The 27,097-nt window shown below is 44.5% G+C and overlaps 2 protein-coding genes across 3 annotated transcripts; both read left to right on the top strand.

The window, feature by feature from the left end:
• Nucleotides 1-8,281: 8,281 nt before the first annotated feature.
• On the top strand, nt 8,282-16,179 carry LOC112885903 (disease resistance protein RPP13-like). Of its 2 annotated transcripts, XM_025951596.1 has the most exons (12): nt 8,282-8,377; nt 8,496-8,778; nt 8,881-9,740; nt 10,323-12,465; nt 13,499-13,624; nt 13,945-14,055; nt 14,146-14,325; nt 14,468-14,596; nt 14,937-15,032; nt 15,300-15,482; nt 15,690-15,862; nt 15,943-16,179. In XM_025951596.1, exons 3-12 carry the CDS (start codon nt 8,911-8,913, stop codon nt 16,058-16,060), a joined length of 4,089 nt encoding a protein of 1,362 aa, XP_025807381.1. In that variant the 5' UTR covers nt 8,282-8,377; nt 8,496-8,778; nt 8,881-8,910; the 3' UTR covers nt 16,061-16,179. The 2 variants fall into 2 exon arrangements, with proteins under 2 accessions (XP_025807381.1, XP_025807382.1); XM_025951597.1 differs by lacking the exons at nt 8,282-8,377; nt 8,496-8,778 and having other exon boundaries at nt 8,785-9,740.
• A 3,977-nt stretch (nt 16,180-20,156) lies between these two features.
• LOC112885907 (E3 ubiquitin-protein ligase SINA-like 3) lies at nt 20,157-22,248 on the top strand. The gene is made up of 2 exons (XM_025951601.1): nt 20,157-20,502; nt 21,108-22,248. The coding sequence occupies exons 1-2, from the start codon at nt 20,332-20,334 to the stop codon at nt 21,879-21,881; spliced, it is 945 nt and encodes a 314-aa protein (XP_025807386.1). The 5' UTR covers nt 20,157-20,331; the 3' UTR covers nt 21,882-22,248.
• Nucleotides 22,249-27,097: the final 4,849 nt, after the last annotated feature.

The following is a 27,097-nucleotide window of genomic DNA, read 5'->3' as shown; positions in this document are numbered from 1 at the left end:
CTACACCAGATTGTGTAGAACATGTCTCCTTAACAATCTAAATGGTATGATTTGACATGGTTATCTCATACCTTGTAAATCCTCATCTCTACGCTGCAAGTCGCATGCAGTTGCATACCATGCCATGAAGTATTTTGCTGGTAATAAAATGGGTTTCTTCTTAACGTGACAACTGCTCCCTAGTAAACAATATGAAGAATGGTACTTTTATTACAGTGATAATGTGGGAAATTATCTCTAAATCAATTGATTTATCACATGGGTACAGCATGCCATAGGAGATGGATGAAAGGCAGAAAAACTGGATGAAATGGTGTTCGTGGTGCATTGTCAGAATGAGTCCAAGGTTGCTCAATTACAAGTTCTAAGGATATTAAGCTACACAGGGGGCAGAATGCCTGATTGTATTCTTGTGGCAGTCGGCAAACTATGGAAATACGTGACAATTTTCTCGGTACAGTCGGCAACCTATGGAAGTGGCCGACAGGTCTAAAGAAACACCATCGGCAAAACACGTCAACCAGAGAAATGAGGCGGATTGAATATTTGATAACCGTCATCGCTTACCTTTTCTTGATTTTTCATCGCACGATTTTTTTAGAGTCCCTCCCACGTTGTGATTAAAGCACCCAAGACCGTAAGATCGGGTAACCAACCATATCACAACCATTCATGATTGGATGATCGAGTACATATACCAACCTTGGCGTCAAAGCCTCTCTTCCCTCATCCATGGAAGGATCGTGCACATCCTGACGACTCTTGCGAAATCTGAAGCGGCCCACCAAGATGCCTGCACGCAGGAGCCGATTGCCGCCGCCTTAAGCCGTCGGCGGCTGTGATGTCGTCCTCACCGTCGCAAGGGGGTGCCATGCCGCGCAGCGTCGCGAGGGATCGTCAAAAGGTTAGTAAATCAGGACTACCAGGCATCTCTGATATGACGAGCACCATTATTGACAACCGTCCTAGCTCTTGCCCCTAATGGCCGGCGTGTTACATCCATCCAGGTATAGGAATAGACTAATGTTTAGCCTGAAATCCTCAATCCATTCTGAACTAATCTGTTCTTATGCTTATTCTTTTTCAGAATTCATCATCTTCCCAGAGAGATCACTGCACGCCAGAGGTATTCCCAGTTAAAATCCTTTGTTATTATATCAACTACAAACAATTTTTTATCCTGGGGTTCTAATCTGTTTGATTTTTTCTGATAGATTTTATGCGTCAAGGTTTCTGACAATGCGTGGAGGAGGTTGGAAAGAAGAAGACAAAAGATGGATTCACTTTTTTTTAACCTTTTATGTGAACTTCGTAGCTGGCCTGAGTCCCTGAGAAAAATGTATGACAGGTTATCTATGTAATTTTTGTTGTTTTGTTTTCTCGTTCAATGTATGCAGCTTTCCAGCTTTCCAGTGAGCTGTAATCTAATTAATATGAGATGCTATACAACTAACATTAATTTGACTCCTTTTAATTTCTGCTTTAAACTTTGGACCAATATGAAATGATGAAGATAAAATACAATATATGAATGCAATTTGCTTGTCGCATGTTCGCAGAACTTTACATGAAGCAACGTCAGAACTAGGATTGACAGAATAAAATATAATTTTAGTTGAATATTGGAATAAAGAGGGAAATAAAAATAATTTCAATTAAAATGGCCATGGGCCAAGAGTAATCACCCGTCGGCCACTGGATGGATGACCATCTCCTTCCGTAATGTGGTCAGCACATCGCTGATGGTGAACTGTCGCACATTCACCGTCGCAAACGAAGTGGCCAACAGACCCTTGGCAATTGGTCGAATGGCCGACCAAGAGTCGCCGAGGGGATGTTCCGACGGTTAACTGTAGGCCATTGCTATTTTCCAGGGTCTTAGGTAATGACCGACTGTACAAGAACGCTCGGAGATTGTTAGGATTCTAGTAGTGTTTGTACAAGACTAGTGAACAGATAGTTAAGAAAATGGAAACAAAACCTGGAACAATTTAGAGAATTGGGTGTTAATTTGCACAACTCAGAAATACAGGGCTTGCAAGTAAATACAACGCAGAAACAGCAGGTCAGATGTCAAACAATGGTCAGGACAAAGTTTGTAATGAACTCATACTTACCGTAATAAATTAGAAGCAATGTAAACAAATGCCTCAGTTTTGGAAACAGTATTATGTTCAGGTACCGCATCCAGTGCGAGACTCTAAATTGTGGAAACAGAAGACTGACTGGTTCTTTGAAACAAGTTCATGGGATTGGAGTAGAAATTTCCAGCAAGGGATTGCGCAAAATGTTAGATTGTTGCAAATCCATGAACAGTTTTTTAGTAGTTCATAATCATCATAGGACGGTTCCTAATGTCATGCGAGCCAATCGCATACATAAATCAATCCCTGTCGCGTCGCGCGCGCGGCGAGGACCCCGAGAGGAAGAGCATGCAGGGGACGGAGTAAGGCTAGCGACGGTGAGGTGGACGCGACTCTCTTCGGCGTGGCATGGGATCGACTGACGCAAAGGAGCCGGCCTCCACCCGCCGCGCCCAGCACAGTTCGTCGGTCTGAGTTCGGCGGCGTTCCAGCGCGCCGTGGCCGGGCAGGAACCCAACGGTGGACGGTATCTCGGATACCGACTGGGTGGACGGTATTTCAAGTACCGTCGACCCCCAAGGTGCCTGCTGGCCGTTCGATCCAGCCTTTGCGGTACAGATTGGGGGCATCTCAAGAGCGTCTTCTTCGCCTGGCACGCACGGCGCGGCAGCCGGTGGCCGCGGTGGCTCAGGAAAAGCGGCGACTTGCTCACTTGGCCGGCGAGTCGGCGACGGTGGCCAGCGGTGGCGCGACCACGTACGGACGTGCTCGTCGAGGCGCTGGAATCGGCGCGGCAGGCAAGGCTGCAATCACCGGCCTTGGCGCGGCACCAGCGAATAGCATGTCCGGAACGCGTCGCGGACGAGAGGAGCGCGGGCGTCTGGTCGTCGGTCCTTGTCAGGGCCGGAGCTCCGAGGACGGAGGGGTGGTGACCGCGTTGGGTGTCCGGCACGCTGCAGCAGCAAGCCAGCAGCAGCCTGATGCCATGGTAGTTCGTCGGCCATCGAATCAGAAATCTGCAGCATTCCCTACCTACCTGCATAATTCTGAAGAGGATGCGATCCATATTGAGAGAGAGGACCTTTGAGCAGCGGTCTCTTCCCTCCGCACAACCTGGAAGAACTAAATATTCTTGGATTCTTTGGTTCAAAGTATCCTGCTTGGCTTCGTGCTACTACCTGTTTGTCTTTAGTGAAATACATGAACTTCATGAATTGCAAATCGTGCAGTTCTCCAACTTGAAATATCTGCAGATCAAATTGTATTGTGAAGAATTGCATGCAGGTGTTGCTTCCTGATCTGCAGTTCTGCACGCATGTTGCATGTAACAGCAGCAAGGTACGTAGTCCATGTTTTGTTACAGTAAAACAATGTTTTCTCTGTACAATAGCAGATAAACACCGTCTCCTCATCATGGGAGCTGTACTCTGTTGTGCCGTTGGTCTTGTCGATTTCATGTGTTCAGTGAGTTGTGATGTGAGGCTACTTGTCCTCCTCCTGCAATGCAAAGCCGCCCTGCTTGCAGCAACTGATGACCAGCAGGCACAGGCATGCCATCTTCTGCTCGTTATGGCGGTTCTGTCGTTGTTTGTGTGCCCCTGTGATGATGGAGCAGAGGAATCAACTCAGGCTGGCCTGGCTCCTCGTCTTCCTCTGAAGACGCGTTGATCAATGAGTCAACGCCTACGCCTGCCTTTTGTTTGAGAAGAGTAAAGTGTATGGTTGGTCCTTAAATTTATTTGATTGTGTCATTTAGGTCTATACTTTGAAATTGTAGATTTAGCTCTTTAAACTTAGCCTCACATGTCATTTAGATCCCTTTACTCTCAAAATACAAATCTAGGTCTCTAAACTTAGTCTCTGGTGTCACCTAGATCATGTACCATCAAAATGTAGTGACATCCTAATTAAATTAATAAACTTATTTTATAGATATAATTTAATTATAGCCAAATGAGTATGAATCCAGGAAGCTTAACTTGACGATGTTTTACTTTGGAGGCAATATCTTAGTTTGTTAGGTGTGCATGAAAACCGTACTTTATTCTTGGAAGATTATTCAAACTTAATGTATTTGTTGTGTAGGTACAAATAACAACGTTTGTCCTGGTGAAATCTACCAAATTGAAATCTGCAGCAAAAGTTCAAAACACTTGACTAGAAGTTACACATCTCATAGCATCCCCACATCCTTTTGCAATAACTCATATGCATGTGTGAAGGAAAAATGTAAGCCCCTTTTAGCTCAATACCCTTGCACATAGTAAATGAGCAATTTTGGATGTATCTTGAGTTCTTGACTGTGCACCACATCATCCATTGGTCTGTCTTATATCTAAGATCCATATCGGCATTTCCCAAAGCATAAACAATTTTGTTAGATTTCACTGAAATAACAGTGCTATCCTTCATACATTTTACTTTTTCATCCTCGGATGACACAGGGAAAGAATCCATGTTGTTACTGGCAAATCCTAAGAATTGAGCACATGGCAGTAGAAGTTTCTTCTCTTGGTTTGCAACTAAAAAAAATACGATCCATCTGTCACGCGTACCTCATCTGTATTTGCATCTGTATTTGAAGACACTTGAAGAATCTTAAAAAACAATTTATAGAAACCTGAACTTTTGTTTAAAAAGAAGAAAATGGATATGTTCTGGAATATGCTTGAATAGTTAACCTCTGCTTTTATCTCTTAACACAATATTTGTTTATTATTTGTTCATTCCTGATAATATATATTGATATGCATGCTGATGACTGATGCCTGCAGTGTGCCGTGGGGCATGTGGTGCGCTCGCCATGCCATGACAAGCTCGAGGCCACCGCCAAGTCATATGTTTGTGGTGACGCTACTGGTGGCTATCAGTGCATGGTGGAGTCCGTCCGTGTTCCATGCCCGAATGCCGCCTATGGCTGCTATGCTAGGCCGGCCTACTATGACCAGCAAAGCCACCGGGAGATGTGTCCTCCTACCCGGGCAGTAAGGACAATGGCTTCGTCGGTTCGTCGGAGGCAATCTTGGACCATTTCACCGGCGTGAACGACTGGCCATTCACAACGAAGATCAGGGCAGAAAACCTCGAGATGTGCAGCGCAGACCTCTATGACGGCTTCAGCTTCCTCGTTGCTGATCACACCCCCGATGATCAAGCAGAATGCTATCCGAGTGAAAGCATTTATTAAGAACTAACTATCACATCCAGCACAGCCCCTTTTGAGACTTCAAAGCTTAGAACGTTTTCTCCAATCCAAGGAAGTATTTTCTTTCCCCTTCTTGAGACCTTGAACTCGGTGATATAGTTATCCGCCTTGTTCAGTTGCAGGTCAACTTCTGCATCAGTTGTTTTTTCTTTTGCTTAATTAGGACCTGCTGTTGGGCTGTCATCACTCACCACTAGTTTGGTTTCTGGATGTGTATATTGGCATACAAAGACTGGACTGATCTTTTTGTTGATCCTTGTAGCTAAATTTTTCGTGAAATCTGCTAATTAACTCTCTCCTTTTTTGCAAACAATCTGTACATATAACTCTTGGACTCCTGGAGCAAGTGTGCAACACTTTGCACAAATTTGTGATAGACAAATTGTTTGTTGAAACGTTGTGGATTTGCACAAACTCGCACATTTGAAACATAATTTTTTTAAAAAAAACATAAGAAACAGAAGTGGATTTTTGTGACCTGGATGTCTCGAGTTCAACTCACCCCTGTTTGCGGGTTATGCTCACGAACCATGGCAAATGCCCGTTGGAGATGGGCCTTGTGTTGTGTATTACACGAGAGTTTGCATTTTACGGTCTGACACGTCTTTTATCTCGAGTTGTATGAAAGTGCCTTCTCACAGAATTTCTTATGCTATTTATTTGTTCCAACTTCCAAATGTTGTTGTAGAAATTTTCTCCTACGACATTTGAGTTTGCTAAAGTTTTTTCATTTCGTTTTCACCCTAAATGGATAGGCCAATAAGATTAATAAAATAAACTTAAAGCCCATGGACTTCCATGACGGCAAAGAAACAATAATAGGATACATAAAAATCCAGAGAGAGAATTCAGTTTTTTGCGTGCTTGTCAGTTCAACTAATCTTTGGTTTCCTTCCAAGCTGCTACCAATTCTTGCTCGTTACCAGCAGTTACCTTTGTCTGCGGAGGAAGCCATCCACAAAACCCGCGTCAAAACGAAATTCAAATTGCATTTCGAAAATCAAATCGTTTCCCGTGGAACTATATATCCCCATTTCATTCGATACAGAACTGAGAGCGAGAGGGAGAGAAGGGAGGGGTGTGCGGGCGCGGATGGAGACGTTCTCGTTGGTGATCACCTACGCGCGAGGCTTGCAGCGGCAGCACAAGTGAAGGAGCGGAAGCGGGCAAGAATGATCACCTCCGCCTCCGGTCCGTCGTCGTCAGTGCCGCCGGCAGGTGGCGTCGTGGCGGTGGAGGACACGAACGCCCTCGACTGCTACCTTCCGCTGAAGCCCCCCATCTTCCCAGGTAGTTCTCATCCTACATGCTCGCACCTGTTCATGCTTGCTTCCAGTGCGGGTAGGCAGACAGATCGTTGCATAATTTAGCACCTTTTTTTTTCAAGAGGCAAAGATTTTTGACACTCCAGAGCCACAAGTAACGGAAAAGTTGAAACCATCGGACAAGAACTGTCTGATGACGGAATTTAGCACTGGAATAGGTATATAACTTCCACTATGTTTCGGAGGTATACGACTGCCTACTACAATTGTATCTCTATTTAAATACTAAAATTGTACAAACATAAGCATTTTTTGCTTGAAAAAAAGGATCTTTTGAGAGTGTGCAGTGTAGGTGAAGGATACATCTAATTTTTTCAATCTCTAAACAATCTTGCACATAATGATATAAAACTGATCCATTTCCTGAATATATATTTTCCTGAATATATATTGATCCTGGGGCCTGGGCTAATGTGGATGCTCCATGCCCGCGGTGTGACGTGGGGCATGTGGTGTGCTCGTCGTGCCGTGACAAGCTCAGGGATAACCGCAAGTGCCACGTGTGCCGTGGCTCCACCGGTGGCTTCCGCCGGTGCCACGCCATGGAGCGCCCGGTGGAGTCCGCCCGCGTCGCGTGCCCGAACGTGGCCTACGGCTGCGCGGCCAGACCGGCCTACTACGAGCAGCAGGCCCACCGGCAGCTGTGCCTGCACGCGCCCTGCCGGTGCCCCGGCGACGCCTGCAGCTTCATCGGCCCGACGGAGGCGCTCCTGGATCACTTTGCCGGCGTCCACGGCTGGCCGTGCTCCACCAAGGTCAGGACCGGCGAGATGTCCAGCGTCCGCCTCAAGGACGGCTGATCAATTTCGTCCGCCTCGATGGCGATCATGGCGGCGCCACCACCTGGGTCGACATGCAGTGCCTGTTCCTGCTGGATGTGGTGCGCCAGTCGCTGACCAGGGTCGGGCTCAGGTTCTGGAGAATAGGTCTTCAAAATTTTAAAGGACAATTTTTTTTGACAGTATAAATCTAAATTTTTTGGCATCACATAGTACTAATTCTATCATATATACAAAGATATAACATAGAGTTGTGCAATTAATCATAGACTCATAAATTTCATCTGAAACTGTTGAACATAAAGCACAATAAATCACTAAGTTTCAAGACTTCTATTCAAAAATACAAAATAATAATATGTTGAAATAGGAAAAATTAAATTACAACTAGAAATCTGGCGCGTCTTTGGCGCGCCCATAGGGCCCGTGAGCTGATAATGCAAAAAGGAACAAACAATAAAAGAGTGCTTATGTTTGATAAACGTCTTGTCTATATTAGTACCTTCTCTCCAAGGTTTCATCAGTTTGCATAGTATTTTATTTGTATGTCCTTAGCACTCTATAATTAATTAAATATTTATTTATCTTTGAGAATTTGTTTTAGAAATTGGTGGTAGTCTATCTCTCTTTCTTTTGCTTATTCTCTGTTGCACAGCTTTATCATTTTTTTGAGACGGTTGCTAGTGTGCATGTAATCAAAATGAAATTCATAACTTTTATCCTACAAACTCGTCAGGTATAGAGATATTTAGGGCATGTTAGCTAATTAAATTAGTGAGGGAAATGAGGTTAGATAAATCGAATTCTTTATCAGTTTGTCAGATGATAGCTATTTCTATCTCTGTTCTTTTACTGTGTCTGTGCCACGAGCACAGGCTCGGTGATTTAGTGAGCAGCAAGGGCAGGAAGGCCCAATCACCGATTGGGCTACTTCGTTACTGGGCAGGAGCCTGTGCCGCCGACCAGCGCCTGTGCTTGAAGAAAGTGAGTTGCGAGCTCACCTACCAGCCCTGATGGGCCGACTTGAGCCGTGATCATCCAATTCTTTGATTTCATGAGCCGTGTCAAAAAAAAATCTATGATTTCATCCCTACTTCTCCAGACCAATGCTTCCAAACGAGGATGCCGTTGAACTCTGTCACTGTCACGTGGGAAGCACAAGGAATCTGCGATAGAGTCGAGGTCTCGAGGATGCCACCTCCAGAGTAGATAAATCAACGGCAAATGGATTAACGGGCTGTCCACTCCGTGTTCACATGGAACACCCCGAGTCAGAGACCGACCCCTTCCCTCCCCTACCAGCTGGATCTGGACGGAGACGCCAGGAGCACTTTCCTCACTGACTCACTGTGGATCCCCCGGCCAAGAGCTGGTGGCAGAATTAGGTGAGCTTTCCTCACTGTCAAGTACATGCTAGCTGCTCACAGTGCTACCAAGTACCAACACAGATAGGATCTTCCACACACTTACCAAGCTGCTGTGCGCAGGAGCCACCTGCTGAGCTTGTTGCTTGCAGCATGGAGCTGGTGATGGGGGCGATGGGAAGCCTGCTTCCCAAACTCGGCGAGCTGCTCAAGGAGGAGTACGGCCTGCAGAAGGGCGTGAGGAAGAAGATCCAGTCCCTCTCGCAGGAGCTCGAGGCCGTGCACGCCGTCCTCCGCAGGATCGGCGACGTGCCACCGGAGCAGCTCGACGAGCTTGTCAGGCTCTGGGTGCGCGATGTCAGGGAGGCATCCTACGACATGGAGGACATCGTCGACAACTTCCTGGTGCGCATCGATGAGCCTGCCGACCCACACATGCTCAGGCGCCTCCGGAAGAAGGTGGGCGGCCTGTTCAAGAAAAGCAAGGCTCGCCGCAACATCTCTTGCCTGATCCAGGACATCACCGAGAAGCTCGAGGAGGTGGCAGCAAGGCGTCGAAGGTACTCACTCGACAGCATTATTGTCGCCAAGCCTGCAGCTGCGACGACCATCGATCCTCGCATCATGAATCTATACAAAAGGGCAACGGAGCTTGTTGGCATCGAGGGGTCAAGGGATGAGCTCATAAGCTTGCTGTCCCTAGGGGGTGATGTTGATGTGCCTGATAAGAAGATGAAGATCGTCTCTGTCTTTGGATTTGGAGGACTAGGAAAGACCACTCTTGCCAAAGCTGTCCACGACCAGCTTAAATCACATTTCGAACGCAGCGCTTTTGTTCCTGTGGGTCGAAACCCTGACGTGAAGAAAGTTCTTAGAGACATTCTCATTGATCTTGACAGTGGAGAGTATGCAAATTCAAAATTGATGGTGCTCGATGAAAAGCAGCTCATGGATAAACTTAAGGAGTTCGTTAAGGACAAGAGGTACGAGGGAGTATAATCACTGATCCAATGCTGATCACAACTTACATATAGCAGCTTCTAATTTCAATAGCTGTAAAAATATTTCTTTATAGTTTATTTATTTTATTACATAAGGCTGAAAGAGGCTAGCATGTTTTCTTCCATCTCAACTCTCGAAATTATTACGTTCATCATTAATTGATGCAGAATAATTTAAATTGGTAATAAACAAAGTAATAAACTTGTATATATTTTCATCAAGAAAGAACATGTAGTTGTAATGGACATTAATTCTGTTTTAAATAAAAAATGAAATGTAATTGCTATGATTGTTCTCAAAAGAATGAAACCACATCTGTTAGATTTTGATGTCCGTAATAAATATACATCAAAGATGAGGTGATTCATGAATTCTTTAGTTGGTATACCCATTTTTTGTCCGTACTTTCTCCTTGTGGATGATCCATATAGCAAGCCGGCCTTTTTATGGTTGGTAATACCATACTTTTTTTTTCAGATGGTTGGCACACCTACTTTTATATGCCTCCTCGATAATTTTAATTACTATCTCAAGCCTCTTTGTGCTATCATGTGAATGTATAGGTGTTTCATGGTTATTGACGACATATGGGATAAGGAATCATGGAAACTAATCAGATGCGCTCTGCAGGACAGTAATTGTGGAAGTAGAGTAGTCGTAACAACTCGTATTTGTGAAGTGGCTGCACATGCAGACGAAGCTTACAAAATACAACCACTTTCTCGTGACAACTCTGAAAAATTATTGTATGCAAGAATAGCTGATGGTGAAGGGAAGTACTTTGATAGTCCATCTGCTGAGGCATGTGACAAAATTTTGAAGAAATGTGGTGGTGTGCCATTAGCTATCATTACAATAGCCAGTTTGTTAGCCAGTAAATCATGGGAGGACTGGTCTGAGGTCTACAACTCTATTGGTTTTGGGCAGGGAGGCAATGATGACGTAGATAATACTAGAAAGATATTGTCTTTCAGCTATTATGACCTGCCTTCACATCTAAAGCCTTGCTTACTGTACCTAAGCATATTTTCAGAAGATCAAGAGATAGGGAAAAATAATTTGATATGGATGTGGGTAGCTGAAGGTTTCGTCCATGAGGAACGAGCAGAAGGCATCAGATTATTTGAGCTCGGGGAGAGGTACTTCAATGAATTGATAAACAGAAGCATGATCCAGCCAGTAGAGAGATTTTTAGGGTATGTAGATTGTTGCCGTGTTCATGATATGGTTTTTGATTTGGTCCGCTCATTGTCGAGCCAAGAAAATTTTGTCACGGTATTGGATGGCGATGATGAGCGACAGAAACTTCCGGGAAGCATTGCTCGCAGGATAGCCCTGCAGCGGATCGAACAGCACAGCGGCGGTCAACTGCTAGCTAATATTGCTGTGGATAAAATAAGATCCTTTATTACCAGTGAGTGCAATTTTGGTCCGTCATCATGCCCACACACTCCAGTTTTACGTGTATTAGATATGCAAGGCTGTTACAATGGAGAAAAAATACACGAAGGTATGATAAATCATCTTGGGAGTATGCTTCACATAAGGTACCTCCGGTTAGCATCATCAGTTGGAGAAACTAATATCAAACTGCCCAGGGAAGTGAGATATCTCAAGTTTCTGCAGACACTGGATTTATTGAAATTCCGCATAAATGAGCTGCCCGAGGAGGTGGGACTGCTGACGCAACTGGTTTGCCTGCGTGTTGGTCCGGAAACAAGGATTCCAGATGGTTTGATAGGTAAACTGACCTCGTTGCAAGAGCTGGTGAGATGGCCTCCTGCTGATGATGATTATGATGATGCTAGAAGAATGCAGTTTGTGAAGGAGCTGGGCATGCTGCGGGACCTGAGGGTGCTCTGGACTCAAATTCATGTCAGGGATGAAAGCATGGCGAGAGCTTTGCTGGAGTCCCTAGGCAATCTGCACAATATCCGGATGATGCACATTGAGGGCGTACCGCCAGATGGTGATAACGGAATTCTAAGCTATATGGTGTTCCTAGGCAATCTGCACACTATCCCGATGATGTTTATTGATGACTCACCGCTATATGTTGTTAAGAGCATGACGAGTCATGAAGGATTCATCACCTGTCGTCATCTCCAATACCTGTATTTGAACTGCCTCGTGTTCTCTAGACTGCCTAAGTGGATAAATGCATCGCTTGCTCCAAACCTCTCCTATCTGCATGTGCGAGTGCGAGCTGTTAAAGGGCAGGACATGGAAACCCTTGCGAGGTTGCCAGAGCTCCGTAGCCTCACACTGATATTGTGTGATGAAACCAAATTAAATAAAATAAAGATTTCTTGTACGGCTCAAGGTGTTGGCTACTACTTTCGAAAGGTTAGAATCTTGAAGATCTATGGTGCACCTTCCTGGTTTGATCTGCACGATTGCGTCAGCAACGGCAGTGTTGCATCTACTATCATGCCAAGTCTTGAATCCCTTGAGTTTGAAGTCAGTGTGCGGCTCCTAAAAGATGCGGCCCTGCTTAGTTTTGGCAGGTTGCTTATTGGTTTCGAGACCCTCGGAAGAACATCGCTCCAGAGTGTCACCGTGAGAGTGAACTGTGAAGGTGCCCGTATTTTGGACGTGGAGGATATGGAGGATGCGTTGGAGCGCACGGCCGCCGTCCATCCCAAACGTCCCGATCTTGAAACAATACGGAGGCAGGAAGAAGAAATGCTCTCAATCTACCAAGAGGTACGAACTGATCATGCATGCACATTGATTGACTGAGCAATTTTATGTTTTCAAAAGCTGATGGCTCCATTTAAGTAATTATTGCTTCTCTTATTGATTCTTCTCTCCTGCCTCTGCCTTGTGAGGGCATCCACAACGTATAGCATCATTGGTAGTCCTAATATAGGACGCACACATAAGGTGCTAGCTTGGTAAATTTTGCTCCAGCATATAGCAATTTCTAGTGGGACCCATGTTAGCAGGTAGGGAAGTGAAAAAAAACCCCATTCTCTCCCACCATCCCCACGTGCAGCTCCATGTAGTGTCTAAACCGAAGTGCAGCAGGCCAATAAATGCAGAGGCACCAAATATTTTTTTATTCTAGGAACCAGGTGCAAAATTAAGCACCAGGTGCCAGGATAACATCCCATACAAGATTCTCTCCAGTGTATTGCACCCTCTACATTATTTTTCTCTCTTTCTAGCACCCTCAAAAAACACACACTGGAGCTGCCCTGATGGGCTCAATAAATTTCTATCGGATTAATTCGTTGCTAAACTGCGAGTCAAATCAAGCTACTCCTAATCTCTCGGCTGTTCTGTCATTGGCTCCTACCTGCAAGTTAAGTCTAGCTACCCTAATATTCTAGAATTGACTTCATTCCTTCTTCCCTTCAATTGTACTCCACCTGTACGACAAATAATGTAGGATTTTTAGACAGCCTAGTGGGAAAAGCCAATGACTTATTAGCTGCCCTTCATTAATTACAGTTTGTTACTATAAGAGCTTGATTAAGTTTTTCAGCACCTCTAAATAGAAAAAAAAAGTGTGATAACTCCTTAAGGACCGTAAAAAATTGAAGGAAAATAACCCCACTTTTGCTCCAGCCATACCATTATGAACGCCCTTGTTCTATTTGGATAGTGTGTACTGTAGTTCTATTGCAGAAAGCTCATGACACACAAGAGTTGCCAGCTACTCTTCCACGATCTTTTTCTTTGTTTATTTGCTGCTTAATATGTTCATGTGCTAACTATAACGAACAAAATGTAGGCACGTATGGATGTTAGCAGAACCCCTGACTTCGTACTGAAGGCCTGGAAGTCGGCGGACATCGTTGACTCTGGACATATTCGAGCACTGCGTATTCCCCCAGATCCAGAAGCATCTTCCACCAAAGTATGTTCACCAATTTTTGCATCTAATTTTTTTGGTATTAGTATGCCCTTGTTGAGTTATAACTTATAAATATTTAGCATGCAACATCAACCTCAAACATATGAGCTCATATTCTATTTAAGCCAGGGAAGGTCATAATATCAATTGATGTTTGCACGTGTTTACTTCACAAATTTTTATATTTGTCCTTATTGTTCATATTGTCTTTTGATGTGATACTCATTTTGTGCTACAGTATTAAAGAGATTATGGTCAGATTCAGAGCAGTATAGTACAAAATTCTGATAAAGTACTGTTTTTATTTCTTTTCTCCTTCATAGGTTCTCCGTCTTCTGTATGCAAATAACGGGAAATATCTTTTGACTCTCAGCTCCAATGCTATTCTTAAGCTGTGGAAATGGGGGTCCAGTGAAAAAAATCCTCGTGGCAGGGTTAGATGCATGGGAGAACTGAATTATTTTTATTTTGACATTGTAGTTCTTTTTAGTTATTTTCTAAAAGCTGTCATAACTTTTTGTTAGCCCACCGCATCTGTTGCACCTCTACTGTGGCAACCGGAAGAAGGTATTCTAATGACAAACGACACAATTGAAGCCAACACTGGAGCAGCAGCTGCCTGCATTGCCCTATCAAAAATTGAGTGCTATATAATTTCTGCATCTGGTGGCAAAATCTCGCTGTTCAACGCGAAGACATTCAAGGTACTTTTCTTCAGCGTCACCAATATGCGGTTACTTTCATGATTGAGCTCTCATAGTATGACAGCTTCTGTAAACTAATTTTTGTTTCATGATTATGCCATGGCCTTTCATTGACTTCACTAATTTTGTGAATCTCTCACAGACCATGGCTACTTTCATGCCACCTCCACCTGCCTCGACTTTCCTTGCATTCTACCCACAAGACAATAACATCATTGCTATTGGGATGGAGGACTCTTCAATTCAAATCTATAATGTCCGCACTGATGAGGTGAGTATTAATGGTTAGTCTCTGTTGTCCCCTGCTTTGCATGACCTAAATAAATTGGCTATCATTAAGGGGTATAGGTGACACCTTGGGCAAATTAAAACTGTCACTTTCAGTGTATTATGATACTCATAGGAAGTTCCGTGTACCTCTTGTGAAATACCTCGCTGTCATTTCAGACTACATACCTCCTCTTGCTTTTACTTAATTACTAGTTGATCGTGTGTGCTTTGCTACAGAACATCAAATACACCGTATTCTTGCCTTACACCATATTCCTTAGGTTTATTTATATTTAACATCAACATGCCAAATATTGACATATTATGATTGAATTGCGTAGGTCCGAAGGGTGCTTATGGGCCATCAGAAAAAGGTAACTGGACTGACATTCTCGCAATCGATGAACGTGCTTGTATCTTCAGGCGCTGATGCTCAGGTGTGAATTCTAATGCTACCAAGTATTATTTTGGGTTGTTTATTAAAATGAAGGCTGAGTTAAATGTAAGCTTTGTGCATGTGAGCATAGCCTCAACCTCCTTATTTCATATCAGTACAATTTTAGGCCATTCTTTTGTCCAAAGAAATTTAAAGATGGAATCTTGATTGCAAGGACAATTATTTTTTCTCCATATGAAATTTAGACGTGAGAATTAAAACTATACTTGTTTTTGTATAGTTTTTTTTAATATATGAAATTTTGCAGCTATGTGTTTGGAGCACTCGCAATTGGGAGAACAAGAAATCAAGATACATCCGACCTCCATCTAATGGTTCTGCTTTAGTTGGTGATACAATGGTGCAGTTTCACTATGACCAAACACATCTTTTAGTAGTTCATGAGAGCCAGTTGGCGATCTATGATGGGAAGCTTGAATGCCTACACTCGGTTAGTTATTCATGAACATTTCTGTAACAACGTATTTGCATTTATTACTTATTATTAGCATATATGCAATCTTGCGTTGAGTGGTGACATACCGTATTACATTGTGGTAGAAGTGTTAGATATAAATATTATGATGATCCTAATATCAAAAATGTACATATTGCAATCATCACACTGATGCTTAGTCACCATTACTTGATAATGCAGTGGTCCCCAAGAGATGCACTCCCTTCTCCAATTTCAAGTGCAGTGTACACATCTGACGGTCTCTTGGTCTACGCGGGATTCCGCGATGGAGCAATTGGAATATTCGAAGCGGAATCTCTTAGGTTACGATGCAGGATTGCACCTTCAGCCTATATACCTTCTTCAATATCTAGGTATGTGCCGTCTCCAACAGTTTCTGTTGAGTCAACAATATCTTACTGGTACTATCTTCTGGTTGCATCTTTATATCCAGCGGAGGTGAAGTCGTGTATCCTATGGCTGTTTCTGCGTATCCCTTGCTGAATCCTAACCAGATCGCACTCGGCATGAGCAATGGTGCCGTTCATGTGCTGGAGCCATTGGAAGACTGATCAGCTGATGAGGTGACCTGGCCTGGTCAGCGGTCCCAAATAAATGTGGTTGTAGGCTGGATGGCACTATATATTATATGTGCTCGGTCCCAAATTTGTTGGATATTCAGTCAAAAAAGATTTATAGATTTTATGCACCCAGTTGCGTGTACAACAACGCTGGATTTTCTTGAGACCTTTGCACAACTAAGACAGCACAATGGACTTACACGTATTCCTCTTGGATCTGTCTGTCTGCTGCGTATATTTGCATTATAAAAGTTAGTCCTTGCTGTTTGGTTATAATGTTGGAGCTGCTTCTGCGGCCCATTGATCCACGTCGTGGTGCCGCCCCCACCTCAATCCTCTGTTTCATTTCTGTATCGTTTTGTTCCCCGTAGTTCCTTGGCCGTCAGCGCTACTTTCGTTCAAACAAATCTTGGATGAAACGAAAGTAGAGATGAGCTCTGTTATGAAAGGTTCACCGCCTCAGGAATCCTCAAGAAAAAATAACCCTTTGTTCATTCTGCTACAATTTCTTTGTACTTTATAATTTGAAATTGATGTGTTGAAAAACAGCAGTTTATTCGTATTGTTGGAGTTTTATTGTATTTAACAACATGGTAAATGATTTTATAATTAATTGGTTTGAAAAATAAGTGCTTAACCCAGGCGGTTATATCTTTTTATCCCTCCGCCGAGTATATATGATAGAATTTATGCATTCAGGTTTGTGACCCAATGTGGTTTATAGGGATGTTGTGTTTTACAAAAGAGTAATATGTGAACTGCGAAAAAAAATAGCATCCCTTAATAAAATAAGCCATGAATATGCACTTCGGACCATAAAAGAGAGGTACAGTAACCATTACGTTTAGTTTTCGAATACCGCATTTATGAAAAAAAAAGAATGTATACGTATGTGTGTTTGACAAGGAAATCTACGTGTTCATTTCTGTTTTTTTTCAAATAAATTTCTTTTTATTTTTGAAGTATTTGCCTGCTTGGCACCAGAGCACAGAGCAGAGCCGTCGACGAGCCATGGTGTCATGGTGAGGCTTTGCGACGGCGAATCGTTCCCAGTGCGAGAGTTGCCGCGGCGGTTGCTTGTCGTAGCGGTGCGGAAGAAGGCAACCACAGCTCAGGCAAGCGCTGGCGTCCACAAGACGAGCAAGGGCTCCGGATCCTCCCATTCGGCAATGCCGCCGCCGCCGCCGTCACGGATGCAGCTAGAGGGAGCTGCGGCGGCCGGGGACGTGACTGTGGAGGAAACCGACGCCCTCGACTGCGGCGTGTGCTTCCTCCCACTGAAGCCCCCCATCTTTCAGGTACACGCACGCGCACTCCTTGCGCATTCGTCGGATAGATCCCTAACCAATGGAATCGAATGCACTCATCGATCCATGCGTCGGATCGAGCCGTAATCGATTGAATCCACGGAAGAGCTCATCCTTTGATCCAATCCACGAGTCCTGCAACCAATCCCCATTGCTATCCGAGTTGCCGAGTACCAAAAGCAGCATAATCTTCCGGAGCCAACATTCCGAGCTGCAGAGGGGCACTGTACTGGCTCTGTGTACTCAGTACATCGACACACAAGAACAGAAGATGAGTGACACTCCAAATTTGTTCTCTTGGATACATGTAGCGTAGTCTTCTGGTTGATGAAAATGGATCCTGACCTCTTCTTGATGCCCTCCAAATTGCCGATTTTACCTGTTCCTGAGCCTTGTCGTTGTCTCAATGCCTCGAACAAGTCTTGTACTCCTTAATCAATTTGGTCCACAATCCCGTTTTGACTTCACACAACTAAGGCAAGGATCTAAACCTGAATCCCCGATTGAAACTTCTATGGAACATGAGTGTCCGTGACCATCAGCAGCCTTGAGACCCTCTTCTGGCTCCACCCTCTCAAGTGACCTAGAAACCTTTTTCTCTTGATAATCACCATGCCCACAGGGCTAGAAACCAACGGAACCACAATATCCGTCAATTGAAGACCCTCTGAAGGCACTCCTATCCTGCACCCGACCTCACTTTCCCTTTTTCTGTTATTTTGATTCTGAATGGGTGAATCCAGAGCCTTATTTGGATCGCCCCACAACCTTCTGCACCCAACCATAACACTCTTGAAGGCTATTGCTGACTCTGTTTCTGCTGTCAGTAACTCTTTGGTACTTAGCTGACCTTCTGTGTTACATGCCTGTATCTGTGTGCAAAAATTTACTGCCATCCATATCATTAACGTTATGATATTGTTGCACATTCCACCGCTTCTAGTTCCGTGGTCCCTGAACAACCAACAGTATGCATATTAAGGGCCATTTGGTCTAAGCGTCTAAAAATACCCAGAATCCATTTGCTCTCCTCATCCCCATCAGGAGCATAATGTTTTCCTTCACACTGGATATAACTTGAACTAGCACTAACCATCGAACAATTTGTAAACGTGGGTTCCTGATTTTTACCCAAGCAATTTCCATGCTGCCCACAGCACCAACTTCATCATCCTATTGAGGCGTGGGCTGATGGTCTGCTAAAATTTATAAAGTCTCTCATAGCTCAATAACCTTATTCCTTGTAAGATCAGCAATTTTGGACACATCTTGACACTGGACTACAGATATTATTTTATTATCGAATTAGCATATCTTACATTGAGAACCACAAGACACACCCAACTGATCCAGAGTGAATTTCGTAGAATTATAGTCTGACGACAATACATATATGTTACTTTTCTCTCCTATGGAGCAATTACCAGAAACAAATGCCTAGAATAGTAGCAGCATATGGTATTGGAATTTTCCATCCAGTTCGTATCTATTTCAAGCAATTTTCATCCACTTGGTATCTATTTCAAGACATTTCAAGCGTAGCTTAGTAGCTTGTTTAAAGAAGATTACAGAAATAAAAAACATTTTTGGCATAGAAATTGAATTTGCCTTCAAATATTTTAAGCAACTTCAGTCTCTATTACCTGGTTTTGTGTCCGAAATCCAAACACACGAGAGTATATTATTGATCATTCATGTACAATTTATCTGAACAAATATACCGATTACATATTCCTCTGCATGCAGCGCAACGTGGGGCATGTCATCTGTTCGGCATGCCGTGACCACCACGGTCAAGGCTGCCACCATGAACTACAAGGATGACGATGATTACGAATTCAAGCTCCAACTCCATGATGGTTTCAATTTTCTCCTCGCTGACTGTGCCACTGCTGACAGCAAGCAAGGGACCATCCACGGCGGCCTGTATCTGTTCCTGTTGAATGCGGTGAGGCAACAGCTTGGATGCATCATCACTGTCCTCTGTATCCATCCTCACCATGATGAAACCGGCCGTGGTTGTGGACCGTCACCCTTAAAGGAAATACAATGCGAGCTCAGTTACTCACATCATGTGTACATCAAGAGCCGCCACATGGTGGTCATAAGTTAATCAAACATTACCAGGAATCCACGTTCGAAGTAGAATGCACGGATCTCTCCAATGGACTGCCCAACCCTGATGAGTGCTGGTTATTCTAATTCTTAACAGCCTTGACATGGTAATAGCAACCCATCAACCGGAAGCAAAGATGCCGAGGGCTATTCTTTTTGTGCTATCAATAGATGAGTTGCTCTACGGATGAAAAGAGCAGTACAAGTTCCAGCATCTTTGTTCTTGAACACATCTTCGTATTGTGAACTGAATGGTAATTTAGTATATTTTGCATAACATCCATGGTATATCGTCTGATATAATCAAAAGTGTCAAATATATTACAAAATGGAGGGAGTGAAATATGTGGACCTTTGAAGTTCTCGTATACTCCTGTTCTTTTTTTTTCTTAGAACAAGTTCAACAACAAAATCCACTACATCTTGAAACCCATGCCATGTCATCTAGAGGCAATACTAAAGACGACCAATACCATGAGCTAGCTATCTCTAATATTATCGTGAAATCTGGAGAGACCTGGCACCCAAATTCCCTCTTTTCTAAAACCTTTGTTCCCAGAAGAAGATGAACGGATGCGTCGCAAAATGAGCGACCCGTTGTAAAACAAAAAAAAAATGGTTCAACAAAGTCTTTCCTGGACTTGAAACGACAGTCCCAGTCTCCTTGGCTCCAAGATGGGCCAAAGCTGCCTCCTTGGCTCCCGTTCTCCGCTTGGGGACGCGTGCAAATCAATGTGAGAATGAAGTCCAGCGGCTCTATAAATTGGAGGTGAGGGTGAGCCGCACAAATCACAGCGGGGGAGAGGGCCGGGTGAGCTGCGACGGCCACCGGATCGCAGGATGCCGGCCGGAGGACGCGAGCCAAAGCGGAAGCGGTCAGCTCCCCTCAACGGAGGAGGATCGGAGGTCGCTTCATCCGGTTTGGCCATGGCGCCGTCGTCGTCGGTGGAGGACGCCGACGCCCTCGACTGCGGCGTCTGCTTCCTCCCATTGAAGCCCCCCATCTTCCAGGTACTGTGCACGACCACAACCTCAAGATTCTGCTCCCCTTTTTTGTGTGTTCGCTCTGTAGTCTGTTGTGTTATTGCATTCTTCATTATAAGAAAACGCCAGCATGTAGATGGATAAACTACCTAATGGTCTAGAAAATTACATAGAACTGATGACTCGAGTAGGACTTCTCTAATTTAAAGAGACAAATTCTTCTGATCCTTTTACAACCCCAAAGTGTAATTAATAATAGTGGTTGTTCAATCCTCAGGTGAAATATTTTTCACCCCCAAAGTGGAATTGAAGTTCTCAGAGTTTAGGTTCAATCCTCAACTGAAATCTTTTTCTCACCTCAAGGTACCCCAACTACATTACCATACCTAAAAAATAAAGTGTCAGAGTGAGTCCTCAGCTCTTATCTTTCTGTTTGTTTTCATGGTCAAAGTTGATTTTGACAGTAATGTATCATTTCTGTGATAAGCCATGCATCTCCATAAAAAACTGTTCGAATGCTTTACACGTCAACAGTCTCAGTTGTATCTGACCATACGCATGTATATTACATTATTACTGGCTTCACTCATGGATGACATACTTTGGTCAATGCTGATGACAAATGCACGCAGTGTGAAGTGGGCCACGTCGTGTGCTCGCCGTGCCGCGACAAGCTCAAGGCCACGGGCAAGTGCCACCATGTGTGTGGCGTCGCCACCGGCAGCTACCGCCTGTGCCATGCCATGGAGCGACTGGTGGAGTCCATCCGCGTCCCATGCCCGCACGCCGCCCATGGCTGCACCGCGAGGCCGGCCTACAATGATCGAGACGGCCACCGCCCGGCGTGCCCGCACGCGCCATGGCACTGCCCTGGTGAGGCATGCAGCTTTCTTGGCTCGACTAGCGCGCTCCTGGACCACATCAGCGAGGTACACAGCTGGCCGTGCATCACCAACCTCGAGGCCGACAAGTACGGCGAATTTGCTGTCCACCTCCATGACGGCTTCGACTTCCTCCTTGCTGATTGCCCCACAGCCAACATGAAGCAAGGCGCCACCGCTACCGTTCAGTGCCTGCTCCTGCTGACTGTGGCGCGGCAACCGGTTGGCCGCACCATCTCTGTGCTCTGCATTGACCCTCATGCCGCCGCCGCCGCCAGTGGTGGTGATGGACCAGCGGCCTCAAAGCAAATGGAATGCAGGCTTACATATTATCGGCCCTGGGACTTGAACGACAACAATCATCATGGAGGTCATCAGGTATGGGACCATCACCAGCAATCCAACTTCAGAGTAGCATGCACGGACCTCTCCGATGGGATGCCTAACCCCGATGGCTGCTTCCAGTTTGTCCTGACAAACTCAGTTATTGGAGCCTATTATAAGTACACCGGCCGGTGTGTGTAGTGATGTAAACTAGAACCTGCTCTGCTCATCACTGGTTTAGCAGTTTATGGACGTGCCTGCTATGCTAGGGTCGAACAAACTGCAAATGGCAAAGCGTAGTAGTATGTGTACTTTTATTACAGTGAATATGAAGAATGGTACTTTTATTACAGTGATAATGTGGGAAATTATCTCTAAATCAATTGATTTATCACATGGGTACAGCATGCCATAGGAGATGGATGAAAGGCAGAAAAACTGGATGAAATGGTGTTTGTGGTGCATTGTCAGAATGAGTCCAAGGTTGCTCAATTACAAGTTCTAAGGATATTAAGCTACACAGGGGGCTTACATTTCAGCCAATACCCCATTGATATGATGCAAGTGTTATAGTTTTATGTAGTTTCACCACTAGAATCCTAACTTTACCCAAGAGTTACTAGAATTCACCAACCCCCGGTTGGTAACGTTAGGAATGGCCAACTGCTGTTATATTCCCAACAGTGCAGCCTTGGCGTCAAAGCCTCTCTTCCCTCATCCATGGAAGGATCGTGCACATCCTGACGACTCTTGCGAAATCTGAAGCGGCCCATCAAGATGCCTGCACGCAGGAGCCGATTGCCGCCGCCTTAAGCCGTCGGCGGCTGTGATGTCGTCCTCACCATCACAAGGGGGTGCCATGCCGAGGGATCGTCAAAAGGTTAGTAAATCAGGACTACCAGGCATCTCTGATATGACGAGCACCATTATTGACAACCGTCCTAGCTCTTGCCCCCAATGTCCGGCGTGTTACGTCCATCCAGGTATAGGAATAGACTAATGTCTAGCCTGAAATCCTCAATCCATCCTGAACTAATCTGTTCTTATGCTTATTCTTTTTCAGAATTCGTCATCTTCCCAGAGAGATCACTGCACGCCAGAGGTATTCCCAATTAAAATCATTTGTTATTATATCAACTACAAACAATTTTTTATCCTCGGGTTCTAATCTGTTTGATTTTTTCTGATAGATTTTATGCGTCAAGGTTTCTGACAATGCGTGGAGGAGGTTGGAAAGAAGAAGACAAAAGATGGATTCACTTTTTTTAATCTTTTATGTGAACTTCGTAGCTGGCCTGAGTCCCTGAGAAAAATGTATGATAGGTTAATCTATGTAATTTTTGTTGTTTTGTTTTCTCGTTCAATGTATGCAGCTTTCCAGTGAGGTGTAATCTAATTAATATGAGACGCTATACAACTAACATTAATTTGACTCCTTTTAATTTCTGCTTTAAACTTTGGACCAATATGAAATGATGAAGATAAAATACAATATATGAATGCAATTTGTTTGTCGCATGTTCGCAGAACTTTACATGAAGCAACGTCAGAACTAGGATTGACAGAATAAAATATAATTTTAGTTGAATATTGGAATAAAGAGGGAAATAAAAATAATTTCAATTAAAATGGCCATGGGCCAAGAGTAATCACCCGTTGGCCACTGGATGGATGACCATCTCCTTCCATAATGTGGTCAGCACATCGCCGATGGTGAACTGTCGGATATTCACCGTCAGCGATGGTGAACTGTCGGATATTCACCGTCGCTAACGAAGTGGCCAACAGACCCTTGGCAATTGGTCGAATGGCCGACCAAGAGTCGCTGAGGGGAAGTTCCCGACGGTCAACTGTAGGCTATTGCTATTTCCCAGGGTCTTAGGTAATGACCGACTGTACAAGAACGCTCGGAGATTGTTAGGATTCTAGTAGTGTTTGTACAAGACTAGTGAATAGATGGTTAAGAAAATGGAAACAAAACCTGGAACAATTTAGAGAATTGGTTGTTAATTTGCACAACTCAGAAATACAGGGCTTGCAAGTAAATACAACGCAGAAACAGCAGGTTAGATGTCAAACAATGGTCAGGACAAAGTTTGTAATGAACTCATACTTATCGTAATAAATTAGAAGCAATGTAAACAAATGCCTCAGTATTGGAAACAGTATTATGTTCAGGTACCGCATCCAGTGCGAGACTCTAAATTGTGGAAACAGAATACTGGTTCTTTGAAACAAGTTCATGGGATTTGAGTAGAAATTTCCAGCAAGGGATTGCGCAAAATGTTAGATTGTTGCAAATCCATGAACAGTTTTTTAGTAGTTCATAATCGTCATAGGACGGTTCCTAATGTCATGCGAGCCAATCGCATACATAAATCACTCCCTGTCTCGTCGCGCGCGCGGCGACGACCCCGAGAGGAAGAGCATGCAGGGGACGGAGTAAGGCTAGCGACGGTGAGGTGGACGCGACTCTCTCCGGCGTGGCATGGGATCGACTGACGCAAAGGAGCCGGCCTCCACCCGCCGCGCCCAGCACAGTTCGTCGGTCTGAGTTCGGCGGCGTTCCAGCGCGCCGTGGCCGGGCAGGAACCCAACGGTGGACGGTATCTCGGATACCGACTGGGTGGACGGTATTTCAAGTACCGTCGACCCCCAAGGCGCGGCAGGCAAGGCTGCAATCACCGGCCTTGGCGCGGCACCAGCGAATAGCATGTCCGGAACGCGTCGCGGACGAGAGGAGCGCGGGCGTCTGGTCGTCGGTCCTTGTCAGGGCCGGAGCTCCGAGGACGGAGGGGTGGTGACCGCGTTGGGTGTCCGGCACGCTGCTGCAGCAAGCCAGCAGCAGCCTGATGCCATGGTAGTTCGTCGGCCATCGAATCAGAAATCTGCAGCATTCCCTACCTACCTGCATAATTCTGAAGATGATGCGATCCATATTGAGAGAGAGGACCTTTGAGCAGCGGTCTCTTCCCTCAGCACAACCTGGAAGAACTAAATATTCTTGGATTCTTTGGTTCAAAGTATCCTGCTTGGCTTGGTGCTACTCCCTGTTTGTCTTTAGTGAAATACATGAACTTCATGAATTGCAAATCGTGTAGTTCTCCAACTTGAAATATCTGCAGATCAAATTGTATTGTGAAGAATTGCATGCAGGTGTTGCTTCCTGATCTGCAGTTCTGCACGCATGTTGCATGTAACAGCAGCAAGGTACGTAGTCCATGTTTTGTTACAGTAAAACAATGTTTTCTCTGTACAACAGCAGATAAACACTGTCTCCTCATCATGGGAGCTTTACTCTGTTGTGCCGTTGGTCTTGTCGATTTCATATGTTCAGTGAGTTGTGATGTGAGGCTACTTGTCCTCCTGAATTGCAAAGCCGCCCTGCTTGCAGCAACTGATGACCAGCAGGCACAGGCATGCCATCTTCTGCTCGTTATGGCGGTTCTGCCGTTGTTTGTGTGCCCCTGTGATGATGGAGCAGAGGAATCAACTCAGGCTGGCCTGGCTCCTCGTCTTCCTCTGAAGACGCGTTGATCAATGAGTCAACGCCTACGCCTGCCTTTTGTTTGAGAAAAGTAAAGTGTATGGTTGGTCCTTAAATTTATTTGATTGTGTCATTTAGGTCTATACTTTGAAATTGTAGATTTAGCTCTTTAAACTTAGCCTCACATGTCATTTAGATCCATTTACTCTTAAAATACAAATCTAGGTCTCTAAACTTAGTCTCTGGTGTCACCTAGATCATGTACTATCAAAATGTAGTGACATCCTAATTAAATTAATAAAACTTATTTTATAGATATAATTTAATTATAGCCAAATAAAGTAAATTTTAGCTCAACATGTATAAAAGAATATTGATGAGTATGAATCCAGGAAGCTTAAATTGACGATGTTTTACTTTGGAGGCAATATCTTAGTTTGTTAGGTGTGCATGAAAACCGTACTTTATTCTTGGAAGATTATTCAAACTTAAATAACTTGTAGCTGAACATACCAATCTAGAAAATAGAATCAGGGGCTTATGAACACCATGAATTACCAAATGAAGGAGGAACAAAAGTAGTTAGAAAAGGAGGCAATGAAAGTAATGGCATGCTTGAAAACATAATATTTGATCATATTGTATTTTATTGATGGGGTGTAACTACATTTACATTTTAAGAGTATACGGATCTAGATGGCACCCGAAGCTAAGTTTAGGGATTTAGATTTGCATTTTGAGAGTATATGGACCTAAATAACACCCGAGGCTAAATTTAGGAAGCAAGATCTGCAAAGAGTATAGGAACCTAGGTCAGACAGCCGAACAAGTTTAAAGACCAGCCATGCACTTTACTCATGTGAGGAGGCCGAATCGCTCCCTAGAGTTTGAATCCGAGTCGTCCCACCACTCGGACTCTTAATTGACGAATGGTGCCGTGCTCGGATCCGCCGCTGCCTCTGTCGTCTATATGAATTATGAGCTCACCAAGAGATGTACCAGAAGCTGATCGGCAATTCTACTAACCCGGGGGGGGGGGGGGGGGGGGAGGGACGGCACTCCCTCTCCCCGTGGTTAGTAGACTCCTACACTGACACTGGCGGTGGCGTATGGGGATCTGGTAGGAACTAGGAAGAAGAGACTGTTGGAGCCGGGCCAGCTAGGAAGAAGAGACTGTTGGAGCCGGGCCGGCTGGCGTTCGTGGCGAGGGAGGACGGCATCTACCACTAGGGAGGGTAAAGGGTCTTAATTTTTAGCCTAGACAATCTATTAATCTTATACAATTTTGAGCTAAAAATATGTAAAGGTCAAGTTCGATTGTGAAAAGAATATTAGAGCCATGATCCGTTAGCACTCCTACCTACCACATTCTAGAGATGCCCAAGAAGCACAGGTGCGGCTATGATGTGGCAGTGAACCCGTGCCGCCGTGTCCGGTCACACCTCTTGACCGATGACGGCGGCAGCACGGCGGGTAGAGAGAAGAACAAGAGGAGGAGGGAGCTGGAGCTCGACGAGCCGAAGTTCGTGGCAGCAGAGGAGAGCAGCGGCGCCTACGACATCTTGGACATGCCCAAGAAGTACGAATGCTCTCGACGCCGACAAGGCGCGCTCGCTCGCCATGCTGTTCGGCATGTTGAGGGTCTCCGGCAAGTATCTACGGATGCTCAAAGCCATGGCCGCTGCCCATGGCAACTGATCAGATTTAGATCATGCATGGATCTGACAAAATTTTGTTCAATTAATATATTTGTGAAACCTCAAAGGTGATTGTGGCAAGGTTTCTGTTAAAAATAACAATGCATACTTGAGAAAGTTCTAGAAGAATTCAGAAATAGTAAGAAAGAGTAGTTGCCATGCTTCATGGCAAGGTAGGATCCCTTCAGTTTTTTATTGCATTTTGCCATGATATCTGAAACAAAACATTCTTT

The sequence above is a fragment of the Panicum hallii genome, chromosome 3 (genome assembly GCF_002211085.1).
Source record: "Panicum hallii strain FIL2 chromosome 3, PHallii_v3.1, whole genome shotgun sequence".
Taxonomy (NCBI): domain Eukaryota; kingdom Viridiplantae; phylum Streptophyta; class Magnoliopsida; order Poales; family Poaceae; genus Panicum; species Panicum hallii.
This window is presented reverse-complemented; position numbering and strand designations above follow the sequence as displayed.